Source organism: Hyperolius riggenbachi, chromosome 12 (assembly GCF_040937935.1).
Source record: "Hyperolius riggenbachi isolate aHypRig1 chromosome 12, aHypRig1.pri, whole genome shotgun sequence".
NCBI classification, from domain to species: Eukaryota; Metazoa; Chordata; class Amphibia; order Anura; family Hyperoliidae; genus Hyperolius; species Hyperolius riggenbachi.
This window is the reverse complement of record NC_090657.1, coordinates 187,307,399-187,333,670: the sequence shown is the minus strand read 5'-3', so window position 1 is coordinate 187,333,670 and position 26,272 is coordinate 187,307,399. Positions and strand designations below refer to the sequence as shown.

At 48.4% G+C, this 26,272-nt stretch overlaps 2 protein-coding genes and 1 pseudogene across 2 annotated transcripts in view; 1 reads left to right on the top strand and 2 right to left on the bottom strand.

Annotated features, from left to right (window-relative positions):
- Window positions 1-4,724, bottom strand: part of RTF2 (replication termination factor 2) — a 65,044-nt gene extending 60,320 nt beyond the window's left edge. The window contains exon 1 of the mRNA XM_068264484.1: window positions 4,582-4,724. Coding sequence (XP_068120585.1) covers window positions 4,582-4,650 — 69 coding nt within the window. The 5' untranslated portion in view covers window positions 4,651-4,724. The remainder of the gene's footprint in view (window positions 1-4,581) is intronic.
- Window positions 4,725-4,770: 46 nt separating this feature from the next.
- Window positions 4,771-26,272, top strand: part of AURKA (aurora kinase A) — a 239,049-nt gene continuing 217,547 nt past the window's right edge. Inside the window, exon 1 of the mRNA XM_068264483.1 lies at window positions 4,771-4,945. The gene's annotated coding sequence lies outside the window, so the exon portion shown is untranslated. The remainder of the gene's footprint in view (window positions 4,946-26,272) is intronic.
- Window positions 25,712-25,914, bottom strand: LOC137542642 (U2 spliceosomal RNA; annotated as a pseudogene).

Here is a 26,272-nt window from a genome sequence, read left to right as displayed (position 1 = left end):
GCATGAAAGGCGCCATCTGCACAAAGTTGGATGCAGACATACTATCCATCTCCTCTTGCTCTTCCTCAGTGATGTCAGCTAAGTTCTCCTCCTCCCCCCAGCCACGAACAATACCACGGGAAAGTTGAGCAGCACAAGCCCCCTGCGACACCTGCTGCGGTTGTTCTTCCGCCTCCTCCAAAAAAAACACCTTCCTCATCATCTGACTCCTCTTCCCACCTCTGTGCTGCCGCAGGTGTTGAGGAATCATCTGCTTCTGCTGAAAATTGATCCCACAACTCTTGGGCCCGTACACACTTAAAATCGCAGAACGCCGGCGATAACCGCCGGCGTTTTGTGGGAGTGATTTTCCCTCGATTAACGCGGAAAAATCACTGGACACTACGGCGGTTTTGGAGCGATCGCGATTAGCGTGCTATGCATGCTAATCACGATCGCAAATCGCGGAACGCTAGTCGCCGGCAAACTGTTGCATGCAGCGCGGTTGCGGTTATCGCTAACCGCAACCGTGACAGTGAGGACACAGCCACTCGCTACATTGTGTAGCGGTTCTTGCAGAACCGCTAGCGGTTTGCCGTGAGCGGGAATCGTGAGATTCCCGCTCAGGTGTGAACGGGCCCTTTCTCCTGTTCCTGTTCACGCTCCTCCACAGCTTGATCCACCACTCTACACACGGCACGCTCCAGGAAGAAAGCATATGGGATCAAGTCGCTGATGGCACCTTCCCTGCGACTCACCAGGTTTGTCACCTCCTCAAATGGCCGCATGAGCCTGCAGGCATTTCGCATGAGTGTCTAGTACTTCGGCCAGAACATCCCCATCTCCCCAGAGCATGTCCTTTGACTGTAGTTGTAGAGATACTGTTTGACGTCTTTCTCCTGTTGTAGCAGGCGGTTGAACATCAGGAGCGTTGAATCCCAGCGAGTCAGGCTATCGCAAATCAAGCATCTCACCGGCAAGTTGCTTCTCCGCTGAATAACGGCAAAGCGTGCCATGGCCGTGTAAGACCGCCTGAAATGCACACACACTTTCCTGGACTGCTTCAGGACGTCCTGTAAGCCTGGGTACTTAGACACAAAACTCTGAATTATTAGATTCAGCACACGTGCCATGCAGGGTACATGTGTCAACTTTCCCAAATTCAAATTAAATGAGATTGCTGCCGTTGTCACACACTACGTTGCTGATCTCCAGTTGGTGCAGGGTCAGCCACTGATCCACCTGTTTGTTCAGAGCAGCCAGGAGAGCTGCTCCACCAGTAGAGTTGAACTGGCACTCAGCCAAGGAGGAGGAAGAGGATGACAGCGAAGAGGATGTAGCAGGAGGAGAAGAGGTGGAAGGAGGCCTGCCTGCAAGCTGTAGAAGTGTCACAACTAGGTCTGCTGCACAGCCACGTACTACCTGCTTGCCAGCGGTCACCAGGTTGACCCAGTGAGCTGTGTAAGTAATGTACCTGCCCTGACCGTGCTTGGCAGACCAGGCATCCGTGGTCAGGTGGACCCTTGACCCAACGCTGTGTGCCAGAGATGACACCACTTGCCTTTCAACTTCATGGTACAGTTTGGGTATCCCCTTTTTTGAGAAATAATTGTGGCCTGGTATCTTCCACTGCGGTGTCCCAATGGCCACAAATTTTCGGAAGGCCTCAGAGTCCACCAGCTGGTATGGTAACAGCTGGCGAGCTAACAGTTCCGCCAAGCCAGCTGTCAGATGCCGGGCAAGGGGATGACTGGCAGACATTGGCTTCTTCCACTCAAAGATTTCCCTCACAGACACCTGGCTGCTGCTGTGTGCAGAACAGCAGGAACCGCTCAAGGTGAGAGGCAGAGTGGAGGAGGGTGGCTGTGATTGTGGAGGTGCAAGGGAGAAAGCGGCTGAAGATGATGCACCTGAAGGAGGAAAAGGAGAAGGAAGGTGGCTTTGCTTTTGTGTGCTGCTTCTCCTCAGGTGGTCTTGCCATTGTAGTTTGTGCCTTTTCTCCATGTGCCTACGCGGCTGTTCGCATTTCCAAGGCTCAAATTTTGGCGGCAGAGAGAACAGATGGCATTGCTCTGATCTGAGGCAGACACACAAAGAAAATTTCCACACCGCTGAGCCCCCCTGGGGTGATGGCACTATGGTGGCATCAGCAGCTGACATTGAAGGGCATGTTGGCTGGCTGTCCATAGGTGGCGATACATGGCGCCAGACACTGCCACCAGCTGTTTCTGACGACGAGCTCCCCCTGCTTCTTTCAGCAACTCGTCTCCTCCTACTCCTCTCTGACTCCCCCTCTGAACTGTCCCTGGATCCCACGTGGCATCCATGGCAGTATCATCATCATCATCCTCCCCAGCTTTGCTTGCCTCAGACACCTCATAAACTGCACCAACAGAAGGTACTTCATCATCCTCCTCCTCACACCTTACCTTACGTCCATAGTGTTGCCTAACATATGAGGTGGTGTAACTTGCTTAGCACCTTCATCTTGTTTTAACAATGGTTGTGAATCAGTGAATTTCCCACCAAATAACTCCTGCGAAGTGTCAAATGCAGCGGATGTGGTGCTTGTAGTAGCACCGGTGGCTGCGGAAGATGAAGTGTTCCGTGTTAAATAGTCAACCACGTCCTGACAATCTTGGGATTTGATGGGACGTGCCTTCTTCAGAGCATTATACTTTGGGCCAGGTCCGCACTAAATCACGTCAGCAGGACCTCGAACAGAGCTGCCGGGTGGCCTGCCTCTGGCTCTGCCTGTTGTCCATATATAGGAGGGAGGGGGGGGGGGGGGGTGCATGGAGTGAAGTGAAAGGTATGCACTGACTTGACTAATACAACCTGCAGTCACACAGTTGCAGTGAATGGTATGCAGTGACTGGTATTACAATACAATGTGCAGCTGTCACACAGGTGCAGTTAACAGGTATGCACGGACTGGTATATTACACAGCGTGCGGTCACACAGGTACTGTGAACAATTATGCAATGAATAGTATTACAAATATGCAGCTGTCACACACACAGGTACCGTGAACAGGTGCAGTGACTGGTATATAACACTGCGTGCGCTCACGTAGGTAGGTGCAATGAACAGGTAGGTATGCAGTGATTGGGATTACAAATGTGCAGCTGTCACATACACAGGTACTGTGAACAGGTGCAGTGACTGGTGGTATATAACACTGCGTGCGCTCACGTAGGAAGGTGCACTACTGAACAGGTACGCAGGGATTGGTATTACAAATGTGCAGCTGTCACACACACAGGTAGTCACTGAATGTTCTGGGCCTGGCAGTGGCGCAGTAGGAATTACCAAGGAGCCATGGACCAGCAGCTGCGACTGACTGACAGGGCAGTATACGCAACACAAGTGTCTGTGGGACACACACACACTAAAAAAAAAGATCACAAGAACAACATTAGCTCTCAAAAGAGCTGTTGAGGAGTGCTTTTTAGCAATAAGTATCAGCAAGGAGCAAGCTAACAAGCCTAACACAAGAGCCTAACTAAGCTTTCCCTATGTCAGCAGGTTCTCTCCCTTTTCTAATTACTGCAGCTACACGAGTGAGTAAAAAGGCTGATGCTGCCTGTGTTTTATAAGGGGGGGGGGGGGGGGGGGCTCCAGGAGGGAGTGTAGCCTGATTGACTACCCTGTGTCTGCTGACTGTGATGTAGAGGGTCAAGGTTGACCCTAATGATTTAGTATAGGGGGCGGGTCGAACTCGCATATAGTTTGCGGTTCACCGCAAATGCGAACCACCGAAGTTTGTGTGCAAACCGTTCGGGCCATCTCTAGTTTTCAGGTGCAATATCACGGCGTGTGACAACCACGAATGTTAGCCCTCAAAGTGTATTATGTGCCCCCCGGTGCCTGTACTTTACCCGACACACTGTCCCTCGAGTGTCCTTGCTGTATTTCCGCATTGGTGCGCCACGTGACTACTGGCATATATGATGTGGGGTGTGTGTGTGACGTCATTTGGGCTGGGGCTGCCATAACAGGCCTCTGGTCCTCATGATAACTGGCCACTGGTCCCAGTCCTCCCCTGAGCTGCAGTGTCAAATCATGGCTGGCAGGATTCCCATTACAAAACATAGGCCCAGCTGAGAGCTGTAGTGCTCCTGTAGCTGCTATGTCACATGACCATGGTTGGCAGAACACCTATTACCAAACACACGCCATGCTGGGAGCTGTAATGCTCCTGTAACTTCAATGTCACATGACCATGTTTAGGAGGACACTTATTACCATTCACAGACCATGCTGGGAGCTGTAGTGCTCCTGTAGCTGCAATGTCACATGACCATGGTTGGCAGAACACTTATCAGTTACAGGCCATGTTGGGAGCTGTAGTTTTCATGTAGATTTCCTATCACATGATCATGGCTGGCAGGACGGCTATTACCAAACACAGGCCATGCTGGGAGCTGCAGTGCAACTGTAGCTTTAGTTTCAGATGACCATGGCTGGCAGGATTCCTATTACCATACACAGGCCATGCTGGGAGCTGTAGTGCTCCTGTAGTGTCACATGACCATGACTGGCAGAGCACCTATTATTACCAAACACAAGCCTTGCTGGGACCTGTAGTCCCCCCTCACCTTCTCCACTTTCTTGGGCCCCTTCACCAGCTCATGCCGTTTGGGAATCGTACCCCCGTCGCAACCCATCTCTGCTTACACCGGGATCACAACACAACACAGTCACTTCCGGTTCCGGAATCACGTGACGTGCAGGCAGCGCTGCTAACGGCAGCCATCTTGTTGCACCTGACGCAGCGGCCATGTTGGTGCACCTTTCCCTGTAGCGCCCCTAGCGGCGACTGGCGATGCTGCTCCTCCTAGCGGCGGCTCTTGTGTGCTTCAGCTCCAGATGTCCTCACAGCAGGAAACCTAATATCATTAATTTCATTCAATGTTACATTTGGAATTCCTAGTGTACCTGTCTGTAGAAAGTCACCATAAGGTAAATGTTTGTATAGTCATTATAGCTTTAAATTGTATTTTGATGCATAGCTCCCAACTGGGGGGAGGCGGGAGGATAAAGTCTCAACATATAGACAAGATAAGGTAAAAAGACAGTGGGAGCCTAACATTATGGGGGGTGGAGAGGGGGGTGGGGACAGTGTAAAGATTAAGGAGGTTGGTAAAACTTCAAGTAGCCCATTTCAGGTAAACAAAATTGGTAAATGTGGTGGTAAAAATATAAAGTGCATGATAACCAATGCTCGGAGCCTTGCAAATAAAATAGATGAACTAGAGTTCATTCTGAATGACAAAGGCTATGACATTGTGGGAATAACCGAGACATGGATGGATGAAAGTCATGACTGGATAGCCAATTTAAAAGGATACAATGTGTTCAGGAGGGATAGAACAGGGAAAAAAGGTGGAGGGGTTTGTCTCTTTGTTAAGAATTCTTTTACAGCTGTCCTCAACGATGAGATGGAGGAAGATTGCGAAGATGTGGAGTCCGTTTGGGTAAATATTCATGGTGGAAATAAAAGTTGCCAATTGCTTATTGGGGTATGCTACAGACCACCTCATATTAATGAAGCTGCAGAACTGCAATTACTACAGCAAATTGAAAAAGCGGCAAGTAAAAATGAGGTCATAGTTATGGGCGACTTCAACTTTCCAGACATTGACTGGGGTATTGAGGCTACCCATTCTGGTAAAAGCAGCAGATTTCTGGCAGCACTACAGGACAATTACTTGACTCAAATGGTAACGGAACCAACTAGGGGGAATGCGTTACTGGATCTGATCATTTCGAATAGACCAGATAATGTATCAAATGTGCAGGTTCAAGAACATTTGGGAAATAGTGATCACAACATGATAACGTTTGATCTGGTGACTGATAGGCCACGGGGCAGCGGGACCACTAAAACTATGAATTTTAGAAAAGCAAAGTTCAATCAAATTAGGCAGGCACTAAGTTTGGTGAACTGGGATAATGTACTACAAGGGGAGGACACTGAAGGGAAATGGCAAGCTTTTAAACGTATTCTCAATCAATATTGTAGTATGTATATCCCATATGGAAACAAAATGTCTAGGAATAAAAAAAGGCCTCTATGGATGAATAGAAAGGTTAGAGATAAAATGAAGAGGAAAAAGAATGCCTATAAGGTCCTAAAACAGGAGGGGTCCGAGGCTGCACTCAGCAATTACAAGGAGTGCAATAAAAATTGTAAAAAAGAAATTAGGCTAGCAAAGATCGAAGCTGAAAATCAAATCGCTAGGGATATCAAATCTAACCCAAAAAAGTTTTACAAGTACATCAACTCTAAAAAAAGAAAGGTTGACTGTATAGGACTCCTAAAGGATGAAGGTGGAAACTCAATGGTGGATGACCAAGGTAAGGCAGAGTTATTAAATGCTTTCTTTGCTTCTGTCTTTACAAAGGAAACAGCACTGTTGCAAATTACAGAGGCGGAAGAGTCTCAATCTTCTAACTGTAATATTAAATACTTAACGCAGGAAGAAGTAAAGGCAAGACTAAATAAATTAAAAATAGACAAGGCACCTGGCCCGGATGGCATGCATCCTCGGGTCCTAAGGGAATTAAGTTCAGTTATAGATAAACCCCTTTATCTTATCTTTTGTGACTCTCTTGCAACTGGCAGAGTCCCAGTGGATTGGCGTACAGCCCACGTTTTCCCATTATTTAAGAAGGGCAAAAAATCAGATCCAGGAAATTATAGACCTGTAAGCTTAACATCAGTTGTATGCAAACTATTTGAGGGGTTACTAAGAGATACTATACATGACTTCATAGTAGAAAATAATCTTATTTCTCAGCATCAACATGGGTTTACTAAAGACAGGTCCTGTTTGACTAACATGCTCAGCTTTTATGAGGTAGTGAATGCTAATATGGATATTGGGAATGCTGTAGATGTGATATACTTAGACTTTGCTAAGGCCTTCGACACTGTTCCCCACAAAAGTCTGGTGCAAAAGATGAGGATGCAAGGACTGGGGAAGAGTCTGTGTGCTTGGATAGGGAACTGGCTAATGGACAGAAAACAAAGAGTTGTGGTCAATGGATCATACTCAAAATGGGAGACTGTTAGCAGTGGGGTCCCACAGGGGTCTGTACTGGGTCCAGTGCTCTTCAATTTATTTATTAATGACCTAGTGGATACAGTAGTGAGCAATGTTGCTATTTTTGCAGATGATACAAAATTGTGCAGAATCATCAACTCTAAGGAAGATAGTGTTATATTGCAACAGGATCTGGATAGGATGGCTATATGGGCACATACATGGCAGATGAAATTCAATGTTGACAAATGTAAAGTCATGCATTTTGGTCGTACCAATGGTCTAACACCATACAAAATAAATGGGATACAGTTGGGGACATCAAACTTGGAGAAGGACTTAGGAGTACTCATCGACAACAAGTTAAATAATCGTACTCAATGCCAAGCCGCTGCAGCTAAAGCTAACAAAATTTTGGGATGCATTAAAAGGGAAATAAAAACTCGAGATGCTAGCATAATATTGCCCCTGTTTAACTCTCTAGTAAGGCCACATCTGGAATATGGAATTCAGTTCTGGGCACCACATTACAAAAAAGATATTGCAGTTTTAGAGCAGGTGCAGAGACGAGCAACAAAATTGATACGTGGGATGGAAGGTCTCACTTACCAAGAAAGGTTAGATAAACTGGGTTTATTTAGTCTAGAGAAAAGACGCCTTAGAGGAGATCTAATTAACATGTATAAATACATCAGAGGGCAATATAATAGCTTGGCGGATGAGCTTTTTGTCCCTAGGCCTTCTCAAAGGACTAGAGGACATGATCTGCGCATGGAGGAAAAACGTTTTAGCCATTTATTTAGGAAAGGGTTCTTTACAGTAAGAGTGATTAAGATGTGGAATGCATTGCCACAGGAAGTCGTTATGGCAAACTCTATACCTGCATTTAAAGGGGGCTTAGATGCTTTCCTTGCGTTGAATGACATCCATGGCTACAATTACTAGGTAATGCCAATGATGTTGATCCAGGGATTTTATCTGATTGCCATCTGGAGTCGGGAAGGAATTTTTACCTTGTAAGGGTTTTTTCGCCTTCCTCTGGATCAACAGGGATATGTGAGGGAGCAGGCTGGAGTTGTACTTTGTACTGGTTGAACTTGATGGACGTATGTCTTTTTTCAACCAAAGTAACTATGTAACTATGTAACTATGTAACTAGGGTTGCCAGGTCGGCTGATGGAGAAAACTGGACAGGGGGTGGAGTTAGGGGCGGAGTCAGAAGCGCACTTTTATGTAGAGTGGGGCTAAGCAATGGGCTTTTTAAAAAATGTTTTTTACAGTATTTATATCGCACTGACATCTTCTGCAGCACATTACAAAGTACATAGCCATGTCACTAACTGTCCTCACCAGTACATGCACATAAGAGACCACTTTTCACCAGTAAATGCACATAATAAGAGACCGCTTTTCACCAGTAAATGCACATAAGAGACAGAGCAGAAAACTATTACAAAACTGGAAAACTATGCAAATAATGCAATGCATTTATGGCGTTTTTGCACAGTGAAGTGGTCGATTTTTTGCGGGAAGTTTTAAAATTTATTTTTTTTTTCCCACCAAAATTTTTTATTGAGAACAATAAAGTGGACATACATAGGCATAAAGTTAAAATATAAATCTGCGCATACATGTATGTACACATTTTGAGCAAATATAACAAATATAACAGTATAACAGTATAAATTGCGTTGTACAATAGTATGAATTCAAGTGTAAAGTATAGTAAGCAGCGGGCTCAGGCGAGATTGAATGAGATTGAAAGTCACACCTGGACTATACGGAGGGGAGATAGAGCGGAGCCAATGCACACAAAGAGCGGAAATACAACCAGAGAATTATGGGTCACTCACTCACCATATCTCCAGACTCCTGACCTTACCTTGCTTCCTTCGCAGATGCAGAATCGCATTGCAAATGACGTGAGTGACGCACGTCATGCGTGCGTTGGTAACGCAGCGTTGGCGTTGCCGTAGCAACGTCGGGAAGCGCGGGCTCGGGGGCGGTACTTAAGCTGGCGTAACTTACGCCGCGTAAGCTGGCTGGCTGTGCCTTTGACTAACAGCCAGGCAGCGAATCAGCGGTCACGCAGCGCTGGCGGACGGGTGGTGGCAAGTGGCAAAAGGCATAAAACCGGACATCTTAATTGTCCGGTTTAACATGCCTTTTTGGACAGGACACAGCGGCCAAAAACCGGACTGTCCGGTCTAAAACCGGACACCTGGCAACCCTACTCCCAACTGTCCCTATTTTGGAGGGACAGTCCCTCTTTGGGAGCTCTGTCCCTCTTTCCTCCACATTTGTCCCTCTTTCAGGACTTTGTCCCTTTTTCTATGTAAATATATATATATTTCTCTACTACAAAATGTGTTTGACTCTAAACTTTATTCCCATCCTTCAAATTGATATTTGTAGGGATCGAGGTGTAGGGATCGGGGTGTAGGCTACCATGTAATATAGGAATTGCGGGTGTAAGTATCGGGGTGTAGGTATCGAGGTGTAGGCTACCCTGTAATACAGGAACTGGGGGTTTAGGTATCTGGGTGTAGTTATCAGGGTTTAGGCTACCCTGTAATACAGGAGCTCGGGGTGTAGGCTACTCTGTAATACAGGAACTCGGGGTGTAAGTATTGGGTGTAGGTATCGGGGTGTGGGTATCAGGGTGTAGGTTACCCTGTAATACAGGAACTTGGGGTGTAGGTATCGGGGTGTAGGCTACCCTGTAATACAGGAACTCGGGGTGTAGGTATCGGGGTGTAGGCTGCCCTGTAATACAGGAATTCAGTGTGTAGGGATCGGGGTGTAGGCTGCCCTGTAATACAGGAACTCGGGGTGTAGGTATCGGGTTGTAGGCTACCCTGTAATACAGGAACTCGGGGAGTAGGTATCTGGGTGTAGGCTACTCTGTAATACAGGAACTCGGGGTGTAGGTATCGGGCTGTAGGCTACCCTGTAATACAGGAACTGGGGGTGTAGGTATCGGGGTGTAGGTATCGGGGTGTAGGTATCGGAGTGTAGGCTACCCTGTAATACAGGAACTCGGGGTGTAGGTATCGGGGTGTAGGCTACCCTGTAATATAGGAACTCAGGGTGTAGGTATCGGGGTGTAGGCTGCCCTGTAATATAGGAACTTGGAGTGTAGGTATCGGGTTGTAGGCTACCCTGTAATACAGGAACTCGGGGTGTAGGTATCTGGGTGTAGGCTACCCTGTAATACAGGAACTCGGGGTGTAGGTATCGGGGTGTAGGTATCATGGTATAGGTATCGGGTTGTAGGCTACCCTGTAATACAGGAACTCGGGGAGTAGGTATCTGGGTGTAGGCTACCCTGTAATACAGGAACTCGGGGTGTAGGTATCGGGGTGTAGGCTACCATGTAATACAGGAACTGGGGGTGTAGGTATCTGGGTGTAGTTATCGGGGTTTAGGCTACCCTGTAATACAGGAGCTCGGGGTGTAGGTATCTGGGTGTAGGCTACCCTGTAAAACAGGAACTCGTGGTGTAAGTATTGGGTGTAGGTATCGGGGTATGGGTATCAGGGTGTAGGCTACCCTGTAATACAGGAACTCGGGGTGTAGGTATCGGGGTGTAGGCTACCCTGTAATACAGGAACTCGGGGTGTAGGTATCGAGGTGTAGGTATCCGGGTGTAGGTATCATGGTGTAGGTATTGGGCTGTAGGCTGCCCTGTAATACAGGAACTCGGGGTGTAGGCTGCCCTGTAATACAGGAACGCGGGGTGAAGATATCGGGGTGTAGGCTACCCTGTAATATAGGAACTGGGGGTGTGGGTATCGGGGTGTAGGTATCGGGTTGTAGGCTACCCTGTAATACAGGAACTCGGGTGTAGGGATCGGGGTGTAGGCTGCCCTGTAATACAGGAACTCGGGGTGTAGGTATCGGGGTGTAGGCTACCCTGTAATACAGGAACTCGGGGTGTAGGCTGCCCTGTAATACAGGAACTCGGGGAGTAGGTATCTGGATGTAGGCTACCCTGTAATACAGGAACTCAGGGTGTAGGTATCGGGTTGTAGGCTACCCTGTACTACAGGAACTCGGGGTGTAAGTATTGGGTGTAGGTATTGGTGTGTGGGTATCAGGGTGTAGGCTACCCTGTAATACAGGAACTCGGGGTGTAGGTATCGGGGTGTAGGCTGCCCTGTAATACAGGAACTCGGGGTGTATGTATCGGGGTGTAGGCTGCCCTGTAATACAGGATCTCGGATGTAGGGATCGGGGTGTAGGCTGCTCTGTAATATAGGAACTCGGGGTGTAGGTATCGGGGTGTAGGCTGCCCTGTAATACAGGAATTCAGTGTGTAGGGATCGGGTGTAGGCTGCCCTGTAATACAGGAACTCGATGTGTAGGGATTGGGGTGTAGGCTACCCTGTAATACAGGAACTCGGGGTGTAGGTATCGGGTTGTAGGCTACCCTGTAATACAGGAACTCGGGTGTAGGGATCGGGGTGTAGGCTGCCCTGTAATACAGGAACTCGGGTTGAAGATATCGGGGTGTAGGCTACCCTGTAATACAGGAACTCGGGGTGTAGGTATCGGGTTGTAGGCTACCCTGTAATACAGGAACTCGGGTGTAGGGATCGGGGTGTAGGCTGCCCTGTAATACAGGAACTCGGGTTGAAGATATCGGGGTGTAGGCTACCCTGTAATACAGGAACTGGTGGTGTAGGTATCGGGGTGTAGGCTACCATGTAATACAGGAACTCGTGGTGTAGGTATCGGGGTGTTGGCTACCCTGTAATACAGGAACTCGGGGAGTAGGTATCTGGGTGTAGGCTACCCTGTAATACAGGAACTCGGGGTGTAGGTATCGGGTTGTTGGCTACCCTGTAATACAGGAACTCGGGTGTAAGTGTTGGGTGTAGGTATCTGGGTATGGGTATCAGGGTGTAGGCTACCCTGTAATACTGGAACTCGGGGTGTAGGTATCGGGGTGTAGGTATCATGATGTAGGTATTGGGCTGTAGGCTACCCTGTAATACAGGAACTCGGGGTGTAGGTATCGGGATGTAGGCTGCCCTGTAATACAGGAACTCGGGGTGAAGATATCAGGGTGTAGGCTACCCTGTAATATAGGAACTGGGGGTGTAGGGATTGGGGTGTAGGCTGTCCTGTAATACAGGAACTCGGGGTGAAGATATCGGGGTGTAGGCTGCCCTGTAATACAGGAACTCGGGGTGAAGATATCGGGGTGTAGGCTACCCTGTAATATAGGAACTGGGGGTGTAGGTATCGGGGTGTAGGCTGCCCTGTAATATAGGAACTCAGGGTGTAGGGATCGGGGTGTAGGCTACCCTGTAATATAGGAACTCGGGGTGTAGGTATCTGGGTGTAGGCTGCCCTGTAATATAGGAACTTGGAGTGTAGGTATCGGGGTGTAGGCTGTCCTGTAATACAGGAACCCGGGGTGTAGGTATCGGGGTGTAGGCTGCCCTGTAACATAGGAAGTCAGGGTGTAGGGATCGGGGTGTAGGTATCGAGGTGTAGGCTACCCTGTAATACAGGAACTGCGGGTGTAGGTATCTGGGTGTAGGTATCGGGGTGTAGGCTACCCTGTAATACAGGAACTCGGGGTGTAAGTATTGGGTGTAGGTATTGGGGTGTGGGTATCAGGGTGTAGGCTACCCTGTAATACAGGAACTCGGGGTGTAGGGATCGGGGTGTAGGCTACCCTGTAATACAGGAACTTGGGGTGTAGGTATCGGGCTGTAGGCTACCCTGTAATACAGGAACTCGGGGTGTAGGTATCCGGGTGTAGGCTGCCCTGTAATATAGGAACTCGGGGTGTAGGTATCGGGGTGTAGGCTGCCCTGTAATACAGGAATTCAGTGTGTAGGGATCGGGGTGTAGGCTACCCTGTAATACAGGAACTCGGGTGTAGGGATTGGGGTGTAGGCTGCCCTGTAATACAGGAACTCGGGGTTAAGATATCGGGGTGTAGGCTACCCTGTAATACAGGAACTCGTGGTGTAGGTATCGGGGTGTTGGCTACCCTGTAATACAGGAACTCGGGTGTAGGGATTGGGGTGTAGGCTGCCCTGTAATACAGGAACTCAGGGTGAAGATATCGGGGTGTAGGCTACCCTGTAATACAGGAACTCATGGTGTAGGTATCGGGGTGTAGGCTACCCTGTAATACAGGAACTCGGGTGTAGGGATCGGGGTGTAGGCTACCCTGTAATATAGGAACTCAGGGTGTAGGTATCAGGGTGTAGGCTGCCCTGTAATATAGGAACTTGGAGTGTAGGTATCGGGGTGTAGGCTACCATGTAATACAGGAACTGGGGGTGTAGGTATCTGGGTGTAGTTATCGGGGTTTAGGCTACCCTGTAATACAGGAGCTCGGGGTGTAGGTATCGGGGTGTAGGCTACCCTGTAATACAGGAACTCGTGGTGTAAGTATTGGGTGTAGGTATCGGGGTATGGGTATCAGGGTGTAGGCTACCCTGTAATACAGGAACTCGGGGTGTAGGTATCGGGGTGTAGGTATCATGGTGTAGGTATTGGGCTGTAGGCTACCCTGTAATACAGGAACTCGGGGTGTAGTTATCGGGGTGTAGGCTGCCCTGTAATACAGGAACTCGGGGTGAAGATATCAGGGTGTAGGCTACCCTGTAATATAGGAACTGAGGGTGTGGGTATCGGGGTGTAGGTATCCGGGTGTAGGATACCCTGTAATACAGGAACTCGGGGTGTAGGTATCGGGGTGTTGGCTACCCTGTAATATAGGAACTCGGGGTGTAGCTATCGGGGAGTAGGCTGCCCTGTAATATAGGAACTCAGGGTGTAGGTATCGGGGTGTTGGCTACCCTGTAATATAGGATCTCGGGGTGTAGGTATCAGGGTGTAGGCTGCCCTGTAATATAGGAAGTCAGGGTGTAGGGATCGGGGTGTAGGCTGCCCTGTAATATAGGAACTTGGAGTGTAGGTATCGGGGTGTAGGTATCGGGGCGTAGGCTATCCTGTAATACAGGAACTCGGGGTGTAGGTATCGGGGTGTAGGCTATCCTGTAATACAGGAACTGCGGGTGTAGGTATCTGGGTGTAGGTATCGGGGTGTAGGCTACCCTGTAATACAGGAACTCGGGGTGTAAGTATTGGGTGTAGGTATTGGGGTGTGGGTATCAGGGTGTAGGCTACCCTGTAATACAGGAACTCGGGGTGTAGGTATCGGGGTGTAAGCTACCCTGTAATACAGGAACTTGGGGTGTAGGTATCGGGCTGTAGGCTACCCTGTAATACAGGAACTCGGGGTGTAGGGATCGGGGTGTAGGCTGCCCTGTAATATAGGAACTCGGGGTGTAGGTATCGGGGTGTAGGCTGCCCTGTAATACAGGAACTCGATGTGTAGGGATTGGGGTGTAGGCTACCCTGTAATACAGGAACTCGGGTGTAGGTAATGGGGTGAAGGCTGCCCTGTAATACAGGAACTCGGGGTGAAGATATCGGGGTGTAGGCTACCCTGTAATATAGGAACTGGGGGTGTAGGTATCGGGGTGTAGGCTGCCCTGTAATATAAGAACTCAGGGTGTAGGGATCGGGGTGTAGGCTACCCTGTAATATAGGAACTCGGGGTGAAGATATCGGGGTGTAGGCTGCCCTGTAATACAGGAACTCGGGGTGAAGATATCGGGGTGTAGGCTACCCTGTAATATAGGAACTGGGGGTGTAGGTATCGGGGTGTAGGCTGCCCTGTAATATAAGAACTCAGGGTGTAGGGATCGGGGTGTAGGCTACCCTGTAATATAGGAACTCGGGGTGTAGGTATCTGGGTGTAGGCTGCCTTGTAATAATGGTAACTGGGGGTGTAAGTATCAGGGTGTAGGTATCGAGGTGTAGGCTACCCTGTAATACAGGAACTTGGAGTGTAGGTATCGGGGTGTAGGCTGCCCTGTAATACAGGAACTCGGGGTGTAGGTATCGGGGTGTAGGCTGCCCTGTAATACAGGAACTCGGGGTGTAGATATCGGGGTGTAGGCTATCCTGTAATACAGGAACTCGGGGTGTAGGTATCGAGGTGTAGGCTACCCTGTAATACAGGAACTGCGGGTGTAGGTATCAGGGTGTAGGTATCGAGGTGTAGGCTACCCTGTAATACAGGAACTGCGGGTGTAGGTATCTGGGTGTAGGTATCGGGGTGTAGGCTACCCTGTAATACAGGAACTCGGGGTGTAAGTATTGGGTGTAGGTATTGGGGTGTGGGTATCAGGGTGTAGGCTACCCTGTAATACAGGAACTCGGGGTGTAGGTATCGGGGTGTAAGCTACCCTGTAATACAGGAACTTGGGGTGTAGGTATCGGACTGTAGGCTACCCTGTAATACAGGAACTCGGGGTGTAGGTATCCGGGTGAAGGCTGCCCTGTAATATAGGAACTCGGGGTGTAGGTATCGGGGTGTAGGCTGCCCTGTAATATAGGAACTCGGGGTGTAGGTATCGGGGTGTAGGCTACCCTGTAATACAGGAATTCAGTGTGTAGGGATTGGGGTGTAGGCTACCCTGTAATACAGGAACTCGGGTGTAAGGATTGGGGTGTAGGCTACCCTGTAATACAGGAACTCGGGTGTAGGGATTGGGGTGTAGGCTGCCCTGTAATACAGGAACTCGGGGTGAAGATATCGGGGTGTAGGCTACCCTGTAATACAGGAACTCGTGGTGTAGGTATCGGGGTGTAGGCTACCCTGTAATACAGGAACTCGGGATGTAGGTATCGGGGTGTAGGCTACCCTGTAATACAGGAACTCGGGGTGTAGGTATCAAGCTGTAGGCTACCCTGTAATACAGGAACTCGGGGTGTAGGTATCGGGGTGTAGGCTACCATGTAATACAGGAACTCGGGGTGTAGGTATCGGGTTGTTGGCTACCCTGTAATACAGGAACTCGGGTGTAGGTATCGGGGTGTAGGCTGCCCTGTAATATAGGAACTCGGGGTGTAGGTATCAGGGTGTAGGCTGCCCTGTAATATAGGAACTTGGAGTGTAGGTATCGGGGTGTAGGCTACCATGTAATACAGGAACTGGGGGTGTAGGTATCTGGGTGTAGTTATCGGGGTTTAGGCTGCCCTGTAATACAGGAGCTTGGGGTGTAGGTATCGGGGTGTAGGCTACCCTGTAATACAGGAACTCGTGGTGTAAGTATTGGGTGTAGGTATCGGGGTATGGGTATCAGGGTGTAGGCTACCCTGTAATACAGGAACTCGGGGTGTAGGTATCGGGGTGTAGGTATCATGGTGTAGGTATTTGGCTGTAGGCTACCCTGTAATACAGGAACACGGGGTGTAGTTATCGGGGTGTAGGCTGCCCTGTAATACAGGAACTCGGGGTGAAGATATCGGGGTGTAGGCTACCCATGTAATACAGGAACTGGGGGTGTAGGTATCTGGGTGTAGTTATCGGGGTTTAGGCTGCCCTGTAATACAGGAGCTTGGGGTGTAGGTATCGGGGTGTAGGCTACCCTGTAATACAGGAACTCGTGGTGTAAGTATTGGGTGTAGGTATCGGGGTATGGGTATCAGGGTGTAGGCTACCCTGTAATACAGGAACTCGGGGTGTAGGTATCGGGGTGTAGGTATCATGGTGTAGGTATTTGGCTGTAGGCTACCCTGTAATACAGGAACACGGGGTGTAGTTATCGGGGTGTAGGCTGCCCTGTAATACAGGAACTCGGGGTGAAGATATCGGGGTGTAGGCTACCCTGTAATATAGGAACTGAGGGTGTGGGTATCGGGGTATAGGTATCCGGGTGTAGGATACCCTGTAATACAGGAACTCGGGGTGTAGGTATCGGGGTGTTGGCTACCCTGTAATACAGGAACTCGGGGTGTAGGTATCGGGGTGTAGGCTGCCCTGTAATACAGGAACTCGGGGTGAAGATATCGGGGTGTAGGCTACCCTGTAATATAGGAACTGAGGGTGTGGGTATCGGGGTGTAGGTATCCGGGTGTAGGATACCCTGTAATACAGGAACTTGGGGTGTAGGTATCGGGGTGTAGGCTACCCTGTAATATAGGAACTCGGGGTGTAGGTATCGGGGAGTGGGCGGCCCTGTAATATAGGAACTCAGGGTGTAGGTATCGGGGTGTTGGCTACCCTGTAATATAGGATCTCGGGGTGTAGGGATCGGGGTGTAGGCTGCTCTGTAATATAGGAACTCGGGGTGTAGGTATCGGGGTGTAGGCTGCCCTGTAATATAGGAAGTCAGGGTGTAGGGATCGGGGTGTAGGCTGCCCTGTAATATAGGAACTTGGAGTGTAGGTATCGGGGTGTAGGCTATCCTGTAATACAGGAACTCGGGGTGTAGGTATCGGGGTGTAGGCTATTCTGTAATACAGGAATTCGGGGTGTAGGTATCGGGGTGTAGGCTACCATGTAATATAGGAACTGGGGGTGTAAGTATCGTGGTGTAGGTATCGAGGTGTAGGCTACTCTGTAATACAGAAACTGCGGTTGTAGGTATCTGGGTGTAGGTATCGGGGTGTAGGCTACCCTGTAATACAGGAACTCGGGGTGTAAGTATTGGGTGTAGGTATTGGGGTGTAGGTATCGGGGTGTAGGTATCATAGTGTAGGTATCGGGCTGTAGGCTACCCTGTAATACAGGAACTCAGGGTGTAGGTATCGGGGTGTAGGCTACCCTGTAATATAGGAACTGGGGGTGTGGGTATCGGGGTGTAGGTATCCGGGTGTAGGATACCCTGTAATACAGGAACTCGGGATGTAGGTATCGGGGTGTAGGTATCATGGTATAGGTATCGGGCTGTAGGCTACCCTGTAATACAGGAACTCGGGGTGTAGGTATCGGGCTGTAGGCTACCCTGTAATACAGGAACTCGGGGTGTAGGTATCGGGGTGTAGGCTGCCCTGTAATACAGGAACTCGGGGTGTAGATATCGGGGTGTAGGCTGACCTGTAATACAGGAACTCAGGGTGTAGATATCGGGGTGTAGGCTACCCTGTAATATAGGAACTGGGGGTGTGGGTATCGGGGTGTAGGTATCCGGGTGTAGGATACCCTGTAATACAGGAACTCGGGGTTTAGGTATCGGGGTGTAGGCTGACCTGTAATATAGGAACTCGAGGTGTAGGTATAGGAAAAACGCAAAACGTTGACAAAATCGATTTGTGCAGCGATTGCGTTCATGTTTTTAAGAATAAATACATTGTATTTATTATTTTCCGGGCCAAAGGGTTCGCTTCCTGACTTGTGTCAAGGAGTGATTTAAAAAAACGCACTGGAAAAGATCTTAAAAAATGCTTTTTAACAAAAAACGTACCGCCCACCCAAGCGGACCTGAACTCAGAACATCCTCTGCTCTAAAAGATACGCAACAACATAACCTTCAAACAAAAACATCTCTTTGTTACAGCTGATACAAATTATTCAATAATTCTGCACTGTTTCTACTTCCTGCTTTGATGGAAGGAGACATATTGTTAACATCCTGTGCTTTCAAATGAGCTTATCTGCCATCTCTGCCATGGCATTTATGTGACACGGGAGAGATCAAATTACAACTTGTGCTTAGTCACAGATGAGTGGGAATTAGACAGGCTCAACTCTCTAAATACATAAAGGGAGCCTTTATCTTTGTTTTCCTTCTGTCCTGTGCAAGAGTTCAGGTCCACTTTAAAAGAAACACAAAAGTTTGCTTTCCTAAAACAGAAAGAATTTGCGATAATTCAGGTTGGAGTGAGCTCAAGATGTCTCCCAGGCACCACTGCTGAATATATGCAAATTAACCATTGTACCCTTAGAAGCTAAACACACCTCCAGAACCGCTGGAATGCAATGATGTGTCAGCTTTTTAATATGTACAGAGCCATAATAATCCAACATGCATACAGACTGTTTCGGATTGTTTGATCCTCATCAGTGCATGGCATGGATTAATTTGGCTCTATGGAGTAGGGCTTGTAAATCCGAGAGGCACAGACTAACCAGCAAGCTCATGGTGACCCAGAACTCATTGGGGTGTGTAAGGGACTACAATGGTCCTAAAAGCCCCCTTACTAAGATGTTAAGAAAAACAAAAGTTTGCTTTCCTAAAACAGAAAGAATTTGCGATAATTCAGGTTGGAGTGAGCTCGAGATGTCTCCCAGGCACCACTGCTGAATATATGCAAATTAACCATTGTACCCTTAGAAGCTAAACACACCTCCAGAACCGCTGGAATGCAATGATGTGTCAGCTTGTTAATATGTACAGAGCCATAATAATCCAACATGCATACAGACTGTTTCGGATTGTTTGATCCTCATCAGTGCATGGCATGGATTAATTTGGCTCTATGGAGTAGGGCTTGTAAATCCGAGAGGCACAGACTAACCAGCAAGCTCATGGTGACCCAGAACTCATTGGGGTGTGTAAGGGACTACAATGGTCCTAAAAGCCCCCTTACTAAGATGTTAAGAAAAACAAAAGTTTGCTTTCCTAAAACAGAAAGAATTTGCGATAATTCAGGTTGGAGTGAGCTCGAGATGTCTCCCAGGCACCACTGCTGAATATATGCAAATTAACCATTGTACCCTTAGAAGCTAAACACACCTCCAGAACCGCTGGAATGCAATGATGTGTCAGCTTGTTAATATGTACAGAGCCATAATAATCCAACATGCATACAGACTGTTTCGGATTGTTTGATCCTCATCAGTGCATGGCATGGATTAATTTGGCTCTATGGAGTAGGGCTTGTAAATCCGAGAGGCACAGACTAACCAGCAAGCTCATGGTGACCCAGAACTCATTGGGGTGTGTAAGGGACTACAATGGTCCTAAAAGCCCCCTTACTAAGATGTTAAGAAAAACAAAAGTTTGCTTTCCTAAAACAGAAAGAATTTGCGATAATTCAGGTTGGAGTGAGCTCGAGATGTCTCCCAGGCACCACTGCTGAATATATGCAAATTAACCATTGTACCCTTAGAAGCTAAACACACCTCCAGAACCGCTGGAATGCAATGATGTGTCAGCTTGTTAATATGTACAGAGCCATAATAATCCAACATGCATACAGACTGTTTCGGATTGTTTGATCCTCATCAGTGCATGGCATGGATTAATTTGGCTCTATGGAGTAGGGCTTGTAAATCCGAGAGGCACAGACTAACCAGCAAGCTCATGGTGACCCAGAACTCATTGGGGTGTGTAAGGGACTACAATGGTCCTAAAAGCCCCCTTACTAAGATGTTAAGAAAAACAAAAGTTTGCTTTCCTAAAACAGAAAGAATTTGCGATAATTCAGGTTGGAGTGAGCTCGAGATGTCTCCCAGGCACCACTGCTGAATATATGCAAATTAATCATTGTACCCTTAGAAGCTAAACACACCTCCAGAACCGCTGGAATGCAATGATGTGTCAGCTTGTTAATATGTACAGAGCCATAATAATCCAACATGCATACAGACTGTTTCGGATTGTTTGATCCTCATCAGTGCATGGCATGGATTAATTTGGCTCTATGGAGTAGGGCTTGTAAATCCGAGAGGCACAGACTAACCAGCAAGCTCATGGTGACCCAGAACTCATTGGGGTGTGTAAGGGACTACAATGGTCCTAAAAGCCCCCTTACTAAGATGTTAAGAAAAACAAAAGTTTGCTTTCCTAAAACAGAAAGAATTTGCGATAATTCAGGTTGGAGTGAGCTCGAGATGTCTCCCAGGCACCACTGCTGAATATATGCAAATTAACCATTGTACCCTTAGAAGCTAAACACACCTCCAGAACCGCTGGAATGCAATGATGTGTCAGCTTGTTAATATGTACAGAGCCATAATAATCCAACATGCATACAGACTGTTTCGGATTGTTTGATCCTCATCAGTGCATGGCATGGATTAATTTGGCTCTATGGAGTAGGGCTTGTAAATCCGAGAGGCACAGACTAACCAGCAAGCTCATGGTGACCCAGAACTCATTGGGGTGTGTAAGGGACTACAATGGTCCTAAAAGCCCCCTTACTAAGATGTTAAGAAAAACAAAAGTTTGCTTTCCTAAAACAGAAAGAATTTGCGATAATTCAGGTTGGAGTGAGCTCGAGATGTCTCCCAGGCACCACTGCTGAATATATGCAAATTAACCATTGTACCCTTAGAAGCTAAACACACCTCCAGAACCGCTGGAATGCAATGATGTGTCAGTTTGTTAATATGTACAGAGCCATAATAATCCAACATGCATACAGACTGTTTCGGATTGTTTGATCCTCATCAGTGCATGGCATGGATTAATTTGGCTCTATGGAGTAGGGCTTGTAAATCCGAGAGGCACAGACTAACCAGCAAGCTCATGGTGACCCAGAACTCATTGGGGTGTGTAAGGGACTACAATGGTCCTAAAAGCCCCCTTACTAAGATGTTAAGAAAAACAAAAGTTTGCTTTCCTAAAACAGAAAGAATTTGCGATAATTCAGGTTGGAGTGAGCTCGAGATGTCTCCCAGGCACCTGGGAGACATCGGGCTTTTAGGACCATTGTAGTCCCTTACACACCCCAATGAGTTCTGGGTCACCATGAGCTTGCTGGTTAGTCTGTGCCTCTCGGATTTACAAGCCCTACTCCATAGAGCCAAATTAATCCATGCCATGCACTGATGAGGATCAAACAATCCGAAACAGTCTGTATGCATGTTGGATTATTATGGCTCTGTACATATTAACAAGCTGACACATCATTGCATTCCAGCGGTTCTGGAGGTGTGTTTAGCTTCTAAGGGTACAATGGTTAATTTGCATATATTCAGCAGTGGTGCCTGGGAGACATCTCGAGCTCACTCCAACCTGAATTATCGCAAATTCTTTCTGTTTTAGGAAAGCAAACTTTTGTTTTTCTTAACATCTTAGTAAGGGGGCTTTTAGGACCATTGTAGTCCCTTACACACCCCAACGAGTTCTGGGTCACCATGAGCTGGCTGGTTAGTCTGTGCCACTTTAAAAGACATACGGTATTGCTAGATTGCTATTTTTATTCTGTCCAGCAGATGGCAGAATAACTACAGTGAATGTTTTGTAACAAATGAAACATGACGACTGCTTTTAGAAGCGTATTCTTATACTGTACCATTAATCAGTTAAGGCAGAAAACTTTGAGTCCAAATAATACTATTTATTGACTAATTTTAAAGCACACCTGCAGCAATTTATAGAATAAAAATGTGATACTTACTTCAGTAGTGTGAAGTCGTCTCGGAATAGTTTAGAGGCTTTCTGGATCCTCCTGGTGCCCACCGTTCCAGCATTGGGCCCCTCCGAAGATATTCAACAAGAGCTTGTTGACAACGCTCTTGAGGCCATGCCCCTTTCCGGGTATGAGCCTCTCCGTACTGAGGATGTGCGAAGAAGGTCCGTGCATGCCCAGTAGAACGAAGCCACTCATGCCCTGATTATTCCACTGCGGACGCACAACTTCCTTCTACTGAACCTTACTAGCATGTGCCCGGTACAATGAAGCCACTTGTGCCCTGATTTTTCCTCTGTGGACAAGCAGCTTTCTTCTACTGGACTGGACCTTACTTGCATGTGCCACATTCGGAGAGGCTCATACTGGGAAGGGAGTTCAGCCTAAGGAAGAAGAGGGTGCTGGGCAGCAGTGGTGGGCTCAAGGAGGACATGGACCATCCAAAGGCTTTCCACTACTTAGGTATATATCTAACTTTTATCTTTATTTCTTCCTCACAAGTTTGCTTTAAAAGATTCAAAATTGGGGCAATCCCTGGGGCCGGAACTGGCAGCAAAGTCATCCAGTATCCACTAGGGATCTCTGTCCATCATTCCTTGCAGTGCGTTCTGGTGAAGACCAGATAAAACGTGTACATTCTGTTGCCTGGGAGAGCTTACTTGTACTGCTAGTGACATGGCCAATGGTAACACACCCCCACCACAGCATTAATGGAACCTGAGCAGAGGAGAAAATGGAATTCTAAACTTACCTGAGATTTCCTCCAACCCCTATAGCATACGAGGTACCTTAGCATCCTCTGGGACCCCTCCGTGCTCCTGCTGGCGATTCTGTTAGATGCATGACTTTGCCTGGAGTCATGTGCATGTATGTACGGACCCTTGTGGCTAAGGTTTTAATCTAGTGCACTCCCTCCTTCCCCTTTTTGTGTTATTTGTCAGCATGCACACAGCTTATGCTGGTGTATGTGCATGGTGCGCATGGATACATTACGTTAGCTCCCTTGTGCGATTAGTAAGATGCGCTATCTGTCCCATGAGACGTCAGAATGTGTGCTCCTAATCCCTAGATAGGTTTGATGCAATGAATGTTTGCATGTCTGCACTATGCATGTTACAGGGCCAGAGTTAGGACACCTACGTTTACCTGGGTACTTCTGCGCAGTATAGGTGACTAAGCATAAGAATGCATTCTTCTGTGAACTAAGACCCCAGCTTTTAACTTAGCTGTAGGGATAGCAGTGGTGCCTAGATGAGTGAATCTGTGAATGCATTTGTTTGAACATTTGCATGCGAGTGTGCAAAGGGTTACTGATTTTTGCATGTATGGCCTGTCTACGCGCCCGTATCAATCACATGCCCGTCACTGTGAGCATTCTGCACAAGTATGGTTCTCGAAAGACTGAACCGTGCTTGCGCAGACTGCTCACAGCAACGAGCGAGTGATCGATCCGGGCGCACGGACAGCCGCACATGTGCACACAGCTCCCGGTCAGGCACCTAACGGAGCACCAATGGGAGCACAGAAGGGACCCAAAGGGTGCTGAGGGACATGGGGGGTTGGAGGAAACCTCAGGCAAGTTCAGAATTCCATTTTTGGCCTCTGCTCAAGTTCCCTTTAAGATCGAGATGCACCATCTTAGTGTGTGAGAACCCTTGTAGTTGTGCTGTTCATAAAGTCCTATCATTCCTGAATCACAGATTCGGGTTCGTACATGCGCAGTGCGGATGTGCTGGTCTTTAGGACTACGACTAGTTCTGAAGGTTGCCCGAGGAATGTTGAAGACCTAGCAGTAACGTCAAGTACGTCAAGTAACGTCATCTGGGAACAGCGCAGAAATGACGGGACAGACCGAGGACAGGGAAGGCTCTGTAAAGTAGAGTAGACTGCAGTAAATAGCTTGGTGTTTTTCTCGGAGGAGAGAGGGGAGGCGGGGCCAAGTGGCGGAAGTGGAGTGATGCAGGGACTTTGGGGCAGCTTAATGAGACAAAACTCTGGAGGGAAATATAACTTTTCATTACAGCAGTGTTGTTTTTGTGGCTACACTTAGGCAGCCCCAGGCCCCGCCGTACATGGGCAGCCCCAGGCCCCGCCGAAGCAGGGCCCTTTCCGGTGTCCCCTTAAGGGAACCTCCCCCTTTGCCTTTGGGCACAGGGGGCTTTTGGGTCCTCTGACACCCGAAGGATTGGAGGACCCCAACTTTACTACAGGATCTGAGGTTCCCCTCCCGCTCAGTCACTCGTTCAAGGCGTCCTATCCCCCCCCTTCCCCGCGGGTAGGTCAGGCCAGGTGTCTCAGTAACATGCTTCCCCGAGACTGATAAGAACAGATTTTTTTTTTTTTTTTGCTAGCAAGGCTGAATGCCCATGCACGGAAAAAAGCAGCAGCGCATAAACACTGCCACAAAAACGTGCATGGGCGACCTCGTGCTCCACAAAAGCAGATTCCTTTCCGTTGTTCCCCCGGAGGGGAACTTCCCGCTTTGCCATCGGCGCAGGGGGTACATGGGGTCCTCCGACACCTGAAGGATTGGAGGATCCTAATGGTGCCACGTGGTTGCCCACTGGCCAGGGTTGGCCCCCTCTAGTCGGCGGCGTTATAAAAATTCTGCTCTCTCCCTAGCCAAAAGGCTGGGGAGCTGCGTTAGTTGTCTAAGCATGCAGGTAGTACAGACCTAAGTGCCTTACTCCGCCGCGGGGTTTCCCAGGCCCCGGGGTTTCAGGCACTCCTGGATCACTACTCCAGGGGCAGTACACCTCAGCAAAGCCCTCAGCCCTTCAGCTTTAATCATGGTAGATCCATTCAGTCAGAATCCGGAAATGTATGCACGAGACCGGACATCTCTACTAAAGGATCTTAGGGCAGAGACTACACCCCCAGATCGCTCTTTCATGGAAGTCCCGGGTTCACCACGCTGGGGCCTCAGTAACATACATCCCTGAAACTGATAAGAACAGATTTTTTTTTTTTTTTAGCTTGTCTTGGCTCCTGTTGCATGCAACAGGAGTCCCGGTCAGCAAGGCTATTAGCCCCGTGCACGGAAAAAGCGTGAGTGCCCTAAAGCACCCCCACAAAACGTGCACGAGTAGCCACGGGCCCCACAATACAGCAGGGCCCTTCCGGTTGTTCCCCGAAGGGAACCTTCCCCCTTTGCCATCGGCTCAGGGGGTGGCATCCTCCAACACTCGAGGGGTTGAAGGATCCTGGAGTCCTCCGAGGAGGACCCCTACTGTGCCCAGTGGTTACCCAAAGGGCCTGGCCATGTGGCATCCCACATGGTCCGGGTGGCTCCCCCAAGAGGAAGCCGGGTGGGAACCGAAGTCCCCGGTGCCAGCAAGCTGGCCCCGACCTTGCGGCCGGAGTGATAAAAATTCCGCACTCTCCCTAGCCAAAAGGCCGGGGAGCTGCGTTAGTTGGCGATGCATATGGGCAGTACAGACCAAAGCACCCTACTTCCGCCTGAGATCTGCCACATCTCAGGTTTTTTCAGGTGCACCTGGAGCGCCACTTCCAGGGGCAGTACGCCTAAGCAAAGCCCTCAGCCATTCAGCCTCGACCATGGTATAGATCCATTCAATCAACCCCTGGGAATTACGGCCAGGAAGGACACCCAGCCACAGTGCCATCCTTCCAGGTCCCCCCAAAAATTTCAAGAACAGATACTACACTTGATCTTAGCCAAAAGGCCAAGATGGGTGTGAAGATCCTGATGGCCACACTTGTTTTATGGACCTCGTGAGATGGGCCCCCAGGGCTGTGAAGGTCACCAATGGTAGGCAAGGGAAGGGGTGTGACCATTGGGGGCCTATCAAAGTTTTGCTGGGGGGGCTCCGTGATTTGTAGTTACGCCCCTGGGCATTATAGAGAATATCTTCTGGTTTTAATTATAACTGTTATTTTACAATCATTCACTTACAATGTGCAGCAGAAAGGGAAAGCCAATCCAGTCTCTCAGGGCCAAATGTTAATTAGAACAGCCAGCAATGCATGGCAGGTTGATTTGTTTGCACAAGGTTTCCACCACTTATGAAAGAAAGACAATTGGAACTGAAACAAT